At 35.6% G+C, this 8,170-nt stretch overlaps 1 protein-coding gene across 1 annotated transcript; it reads left to right on the top strand.

The window, feature by feature from the left end:
- Positions 1-3,569: 3,569 nt before the first annotated feature.
- LOC131016355 (probable histone H2A variant 3) lies at positions 3,570-5,722 on the top strand. Its single transcript, XM_057945052.1, has 3 exons — positions 3,570-3,832; positions 4,427-4,567; positions 5,229-5,722. Exons 2-3 carry the CDS (start codon positions 4,451-4,453, stop codon positions 5,523-5,525), a joined length of 414 nt encoding a protein of 137 aa, XP_057801035.1. The 5' UTR covers positions 3,570-3,832; positions 4,427-4,450; the 3' UTR covers positions 5,526-5,722.
- Positions 5,723-8,170: the final 2,448 nt, after the last annotated feature.

The following is an 8,170-nucleotide window of genomic DNA, read 5'->3' as shown; positions in this document are numbered from 1 at the left end:
GCTTCTTTTCTTCATTAATGATTCCATTCGTAACAGAGAAGCCTGGTGGAGGTTGGATTGCATTGTTGGGATTCCCATAAGCCAAATTGGGATGTGGACACCTCCATGATAAAACTGTTGTCCATTATTATACCCGCTCTGTTGCCCGTGCTGAAAGTTCCCGTAGTTTCTGCCATTAATGTAGTTGACGTCTTCTACGCCTGTCAGGATCTCTACAGCCGGCTCAGGATTGCCAATAGTCATCGCATTGATCTTCGAGTTCATCTCTGCCAGCTGAGTCAAAATCAATGCCATAGGGTCTGAACTGGAGGTAGCAGCAACTTTCTTCAAGTGAACTCTCTCGGATGGCCATTGATAGCTTGTGGTGGCCATACTCTCTATGATCTCCATAGCTTCAGAACTCCCCTTCTTGAGCAATGAGCCCCCCTGCAGCTGTATCCATGAACATCCTGGTGCGCTCCCCACAAGCGTTATAAAACATGACCACCAGAGTCCCCTCATCAAACCCATGGGACGGGCACTTTCTCAACTTCTCCTGGTATCTCTCCCATGTCTCTGCTAGTGTCTCCCCATCGAACTGTTGGAATTGGAGAATCTCCATCTTTAACTTCAATGTGAGCCCGAGAGGATGGAATTTCCGCAGGAAAAGATCTGCCAGGTCCCCCCATACGGGATTGGCTCCCAGCTGTAGAGTTTGATACCACGACTTTGCCTTATCCCTGAGTGAGAATGGGAAAAGACGGAGTCGTATAATGTCATCAGGGACTCCATTCATCTTAACAGTGCTGCACAGCTCCAGGAATTGCGCCAGATGCGCATTGGGATCTTCCACAGCTTTGCCTCCATACTGGTTTTGTTGCACCATCGTGATCAAACCAGTCTTAAGCTCGAAATTATTCGCGTTGACTCTTGGAGGCTCATGATACTGATACTGCGGAGTGAACGCCTCATTGATGGGAGGCTGCTTTTGAGCATCGCGATTTTCCTGCGCCTCAATCAAACGCTGCAGTTGCTCCTTGAGAGCACGGACTTCTTCTGCGGTAGCCATAGAACTACCTAGCAAACTTCAGAACCAAAAATCAGGACCACAGGAAAAAAAATAAAGAACAGAAAAATAAATAAACAGAAATAAAATCCAGATTAGTCTCAAACAATCAAAAGATAGTATTGATAAAAATCAGTCCCCGGCAACGGCGCCAAAAACTTGTTCGCTATTTTATTTAACACGCCGCAAGTGTACGGGTGCAATTGTGTACAGTAGCAAGCAAGGTCGTATTCCACAGAGACTGATTTAATCAATTCCTATCCTAAATTATTCTACTCTATCTGGACAAACGAAATTAAGAGTTTTTGTTGTAAAGAACAAAATAAATAAACAGCAGGAAAGAAAATAAAGCAAGCTGTGAAACAGAGAAACAGATAAGAGAAGATTTCCCAAGGCAAAGGTTTCAACAGATTCTCCTAACTAACATGTTCAATTCAATTAATAAGATGATTCCTAAGGCAATCTCAAAACTAGTCTATACCCACTCCCGTGGCATACAAACCGTTGATTACATGCAAGGCTACCGTCCCGGGATCGTACTTCTAACATGCAACTCCTAAAAGCTCATAGGATTAACGCCCTCGCAAATATCAATTCCCTTTAGAATTAAATATATGTGTTCTATGTTCTTAGTTCATGTAATAATTATCATCTCCCGATCTCAAATTAAAACCTATGATTATGCTAAATTGGTGGCCAATCAATAAAGCAAACAATTGTAACAAGAACATAAAAAGGAAAAACAATCTCAATTAATTGAATCAAAGAAATTCAAATCATGTCTACTCCCTAAACCCTGGGAAAAAGGATTCTAGCCACACATAGACATATGACTAAAAATCAATATCTCAAAAATACAAATAAACATTCAACAATAAAACCGTAGTAGAGTTGAGAATCTTCAATCTTGCTCTTGCTCCGTTCTCCGTCTCTCACAGCTCTCAGGAAAAGTAAAATATGATATAAGTTGATAAAAGGTGCAGAGAATAAGTTCTTGGGGAGTATTTATATGCCCTAGGTCTTGTAGCTCTCAAAAATACCCAAAATCGCTAAAAAAACGAATTTTGGGCGGAAATACGGCGACTCGCGCGGCCACGTCGCGCGGCCGCGCGCCTGGACCGCGTGACGAAACATAACTCCTAACAGCTTTGCGCAGCAATTTTGTTTTGGCTCGTTCTCTCTCGTCCGAACTCCGATTTATGATCCGTTTGCGCTCACGAACTCCTATCGAGACGAACTACAACTTCTATTTCATCCAAATCTTCCAAATTCTGCTTCTTTATTTCTGAAAAATACGTTCAAACACAAGCAAGTGACAAGTTCTTGACCAAAAACCAATATAAGCTCAAATAAATCAACAAACACACAAAATCCTCATAACTAAACATAAAAAATGACACACCATGAGGTAAAAATGCATGTTTATCATGCAGCGGCGGCTGAAGGTGTTGGACATAAAGAGGAAGTGGAGGAGCACGATGGTGGCGAACCCTAGGAAGAAAAGGAAGAGGGACATCACGATTGCCATGATTACGCATTTTAGGAAGAAGATGAGGAGCTTCCTCTGGCTCCGGCTCATCAGCGGCGGCAGCGCTGCTGGTTTTCTTGTGGAGAATCTGGCATGGTGGAATTGGAATTGGATCGAGTAGGGCTCTCACCACATTAAGTTTATTTACATTCATTTTATGTAAATTTAATTTCCAACATGGATTTTTATAAAAGAATGACATGGATTAAAAAAAGAGAATAAAAAAATGACATGGATTTTAAAAAATAAATTTTAAATTATACCGTGGCATCCGGCGAGCCACGTCATATTTCTGGTGGTTGGAAAAGGGATACGGGATATATTTGATAAAACTCTGATTCTTTGAGGGTTTAGAGAGCATTTTGAAAGTGTTAGGGTGTTTTTGATAAAATGGGTATAGTTTAAGGTTTAATATGATATTTACCCTTAAATAAATATAATTTTTATATTATAAATCTAATATCTACATAACATATATCAAATTAAAACTCTAGTCATGATCTTTAATTTGATATGCATATCAAATATTTTATAATTAGTCGAATTTCACAATTTTAGAAAAGAAATAAAATAGAAAAATAAAAAATTAAAAAAGAAAAAAAAAGATGTATAGCTTATAAATAAATTTTTAATTTTATTATAATCACAAATTTGCCACTCAATTTTGAAATCAATTTAAAATTGAGAACTCCTTTTTTAATATAGTATAGATATAGATTTTTGAACGAAAACAAAAATCATTTTGAAAAAATGTCGATTGTGGATCGTAAGTTACGAGACGGATGCATGGAGTATGATTTTGAATTATGATAATTGATAATAGGGCAATAGATATTAGATGAAAGTCAGTAATCTTTAAAAAGAAGTCTGTTATCTTATCTACTACGAAAAGAATTGAAAGCATATATTTGGGCTAGGCCCATCATGAGATATACATGAATTTAAGCCCATAAAGTTGGTATGTAAATTGTAAAGCCTAATTGATTAGCTATAAATAATGGCAAAATTCAGACGGCAGAGAAGCTGTACATGGACGCAAGGACAAGGGCAGAATCGTAATTGAGCCCGGATGTGAAAAATTTCCGGCTTCCGAAATTGCTTTTTCCCACCCAAAAGCAACCGCCAAAATTCCAATCCAGATTCAAAACCTTCACAAAAAAGCAATAAATTTCCTCTATCTTCACTGTTTACACAATTATACACACTCATCTTTAACCTTCCTGCTCCTCTCCTCTTCGTTTTCTCTATCTAATCCCGAGGTACTAATACTTTGGTTCATCGTTTACTTGTTTTTTTTCGTCGATAGATTTGCTAAATTTGGTGCATCAGGTGTGTTGATGTTTCTGTTAGTATGTGGATCAGCGATTTATAAGCTAAATCGACCAGATCTGTTTTTAGAACAGGATGTGTAGCTAGATTTATGTTCATTTTTCTTCTTTTTATACCCAATTACTTGTGAGGGTTGAGAAAAAGCGAAGGAATCTGACTAAACATATTGGAATGTTTTTCTAGTTAAAAGTGAAAGTAGAAATTGAGGTAGAGCATTGTGGAAATTTGTTTTAAGGATTTGATTTTCTTGAGATTTAATCGTGGATTATATAAGAAAAGGACTTACTAATTATTATTAACACCTTATATCTCTTGTTTAATCAATTAGTAGTGAGACTTGCTTCTCGGATGTTAAGGTTTGGATGAATCTAACTCTTAAGAGGAATCTTCAATTGTACAATGAAAGATTGCCCCTTTGTTTGTTATTAGGAACTGTATATGTGCTTGGTTTATTATTTGTTGTAGAATAATTAACTGTGTATTTATAACTTTTCTGTCTAATTTGTTTTCCTTTCTGAAATTAGTGCTGAAGCTGTATTGAGAGTAAAATGGCTGGGAAAGGTGGAAAGGGGCTTGTGGCAGGGAAGACAATGGCAGCTGCAGCAGCTAACAAGGACAAGGACAAGAAGCGACCTGTCTCCCGGTCAGCTCGTGCTGGCCTCCAGGTATAAATACTGCTCAATACAACCACAAACTTGTGACACCAGCAAATTTGATTGTTTTTTTAAATCTTCTTATATATAGGTTGAGTAATTGAGTTTATAATGGACACAAATTCACAAGACATCTGAATCTTTGTCTAGTTGAAGTCAGCCTCCTGTGTTGCACTTTTCATCACTGGTGTGTTGCACTTGCTTGAATGTAGCGACAATTTGCCACATGATTGTATCATGTTTGGAGTTTTGGCAGCTTGGCATGCTCATATCCCATTTGAATGATTTTTGGTGCATGCTGTTTGATGTGAGATCCATGTTAATATAAGGGCTCCATCAGTAGTAACTATTAAGGTCCTTCGTCATAGTTTAAATAGATATGCTCTGCTGCCTGCTCATATTTGTGGCACCCTTGGATCAGAAGGCTTTGGTAGTATGGGTTCCGTTGACCCCTATTTCTCTATGGAATGCTACTAATTACTATTGTTTTTCTTATTGTCTAGTTGTATTGTATTACTTTCTTTGGTGGTATGTTCTTGATCACCTTTCATGTTTATGTTGATGATTATGGGAGAGGTGTTGTGTAGAAGAGTTTGATTCTTTGGCAAAGAGCGTTTGTTTATCTTGTCAAGGCACAAATGCTTCAAATTAAATTTGTGTTGGTTGCTATTAGTTTCCTGTGGGAAGGATTCATCGCCACCTCAAGTCGAGAACCAATGCCAATGGAAGAGTTGGAGCAACAGCAGCGGTCTACTCTGCTGCAATTCTGGAGTACTTGACTGCTGAAGTGCTTGAGTTGGCTGGAAATGCCAGCAAAGATTTAAAAGTGAAGAGGATAACGCCAAGGCACTTGCAGCTGGCAATTCGGGGGGATGAGGAGCTTGACACCCTCATCAAAGGAACCATAGCCGGTGGTGGTGTGATTCCCCACATTCACAAATCCCTCATCAACAAAACCACCAAGGAATGAATTACTGTCCCCAACTCTTAATGTCTATTTAATTGATCCACAGTGATGCTTTTGTGACATTGCCTCCATTTAATTTAGATTTGTATGCTAGGAATTAGATTTCAGGTCGTAGTTAAGAACAACCTTTTGAACTGTTTGATCATTTGATGTAGTTTGTTTCTAACTTTAAGTTTGATCAAGTATCTGTGCTTTTAGTCTGCTCACGCTCTCACCACATTTTGTATGTGCTATATGGAATTTGAATCATGCAGTAGGCGACAGAAAACATGCAGTTTATTCAATTATTTATTTGAATATCAATTTTATTGGGGACGGATTTTGCTATATATTGCCCAGAAAGCAAAAATAAACAAATTTGTTAATTGTTACTGAAAGGGAAGTATACCAACCGAATGCCAATGTCTGCGCTTCGGTAGTTTCATACTAGTTTTTTAACTTTATTTTATCTCACAATATTTTGGATGCTTAGTTCCAATTTTTTGAAGACCCAATATTGTACTATCTTTGTCCTTTTTATTTTTTGTGTTGTTCATTTGATAATGTCCTTTTTCTATTTTTTTATAATGATTTTACACTATAAATAATATGGTTCCACACCTTTATTACACTAATTTAATTCTTCTTTATAAATATGTTTTAAAAAAATGAGACAAACCTATTCTAATAGGAGGGAGCTTCAAACTAATTTTACGATTGTTTTAGAAATAAATAATCGCATACAGTAATTTTAGTATTTTTTAAACCAAACGACTATTTTGGTGACTGCATCCTCTCAAGGAAAAAGTTTAACCAAACTTCCTTCTAATAGAAACTAGTACATCCTCCCGTGCGATGCACGGGCCACGATATATTTATTTATTTTTAAAATTTTAATTTATATAAATATATTACTCCTTCCGTCTCACTCTAATAGGTTCGTTTTCATTTTTGAGACGTCTCACTCCAATAGGCTCGTTTTTCATTTTCAGTAAAGAAATTGTACTTAATTGGTGTAAACCACGCAACTTACTCCTGAAAAGTAAGTTTCTTAATCTCCGCGCCCAAAAAAAGTGAGCCTATTGGAGTGAGACGAATGGAGTATTATTTATGAGTTAAATTAATTAATAATAAAAAAAATTCTGTTAATTTAAATATTAGTATTTGATAATTTATCAACTTAATGAGTAGGAGTATAAGTATTAAATTTGATGAGTATTGTATAATAATTAAATTTACTGATTGTAAAGCATATAATTTAAGTGAATCTCATTTTGAGCAAATAACACTAAAACTATCAATAACAATATTAATAGACGTCATATAATAATTTTGGGCTCTTAAAAGTACGAACTGCATTATTATTAAAAGTTCATATTTAAATAGCCCAAAAATAATTACAAAAATAGAAAAAATACGAATAATATAAAAACAAAATATAACAACAAATATGTTTATACAAACAAATAAATAATTTTTACATATTATTAAATAAATCTATATTACATTTTAAATTCAAATTTTAAGATAAATAACTATTTTTTTACAAATTCATATTGAAATTTCCTTCTCCTTAATTGCATTAAATTAAAATAATTATAATCAAACAATCATGTAAGAAAAATATTCATATCGAATATATTTTCATAAATTAAATTTAAAGATTTTTAGAAAATTATCTAAATATGAAAAATAGGTTAGAAGAGAGAAAAATTTGGAATTGAGAATAAATGGGTGAATGTATAAGAAAATGAGGAGAGAGAAAATGTGGGAAAAAATGATAGTAGATGAAGCGTAACTTATCTCAAATTTCTACATTTCTCTCTCCTCTCACCCCACTCTCTTTTAATTTCTAAACTTTTATCCTTAATTGACATTATAATTGCAAAAATGCCATTAAATTGGAGGGAAGAAAACTGGTGTTTTATATTATATATAGATTAAACAGATTTATCAAAAACTACACATTCATACGGTCATACCCGAAATTTGTAAACCTTTAACTAAAATGAAGCTTGTTATCTTCTTTAATTCGATACAATATATTTGGATTCCAAAACAAATGTTTCATACGGTCATACGGTACATTGATTTGTTCGTAAAAATTGTAGATCTGTTCGTTTTATTTCACGAATTCTCTATTCTCTAAATATTTAGCATTCTCTGTTTAACTGTTCTCTCTCTCTCTCTCTCTATATATATATATATATATATATAAAGATAACTATGCTAATGAAATCTAGCTCATGTAACAAAGTTGAGGTATCAAAAGACTCTCCTTTACGAGAGGTCGTAGGTTCAATTTCACCCACGTGCGATGTATTATATTTCCCACTTTTGTGTGTCTGGTCATGGGTTCAATTCCGCCCACGTGCAGTGTATTATATTTCTCATTTTTGTGTGTCTTGACTAGGGGTGTAAAATCGGGTTGCGGGTATCGGGTATACCCTCACCCGTCCCGATACCCGCGCGGGTATCGGGTACCCGATACCCGCAAAATTCGGGTGGAGGGTCGGGTGCGGGTATTAGTTTCTAAAAAAATGCGGGTATCGGGTACCCGCGGATACCCCGACGGGTACCCGTATACCCGCAAATTAAATTTTTAGTTTAATCATTTTTATACTTATGAATTAATTTAATTTTTATATATGGATTTAATAGACTGTGAG

This window comes from Salvia miltiorrhiza, chromosome 3 (assembly GCF_028751815.1).
Source record: "Salvia miltiorrhiza cultivar Shanhuang (shh) chromosome 3, IMPLAD_Smil_shh, whole genome shotgun sequence".
Classification (NCBI taxonomy): Eukaryota; Viridiplantae; Streptophyta; class Magnoliopsida; order Lamiales; family Lamiaceae; genus Salvia; species Salvia miltiorrhiza.
This window is presented reverse-complemented; position numbering and strand designations above follow the sequence as displayed.

Bases quoted from the DNA above. Each gene is read 5' to 3' on its own strand.
- LOC131016355 (XM_057945052.1), top strand. From the start codon at position 4,451: ATGGCTGGGAAAGGTGGAAAGGGGCTTGTGGCAGGGAAGACAATGGCA. The intron at 4,568-5,228 runs GTATAAATACTG...GGTTGCTATTAG, and splicing joins CAGCTCGTGCTGGCCTCCAG to TTTCCTGTGGGAAGGATTCA.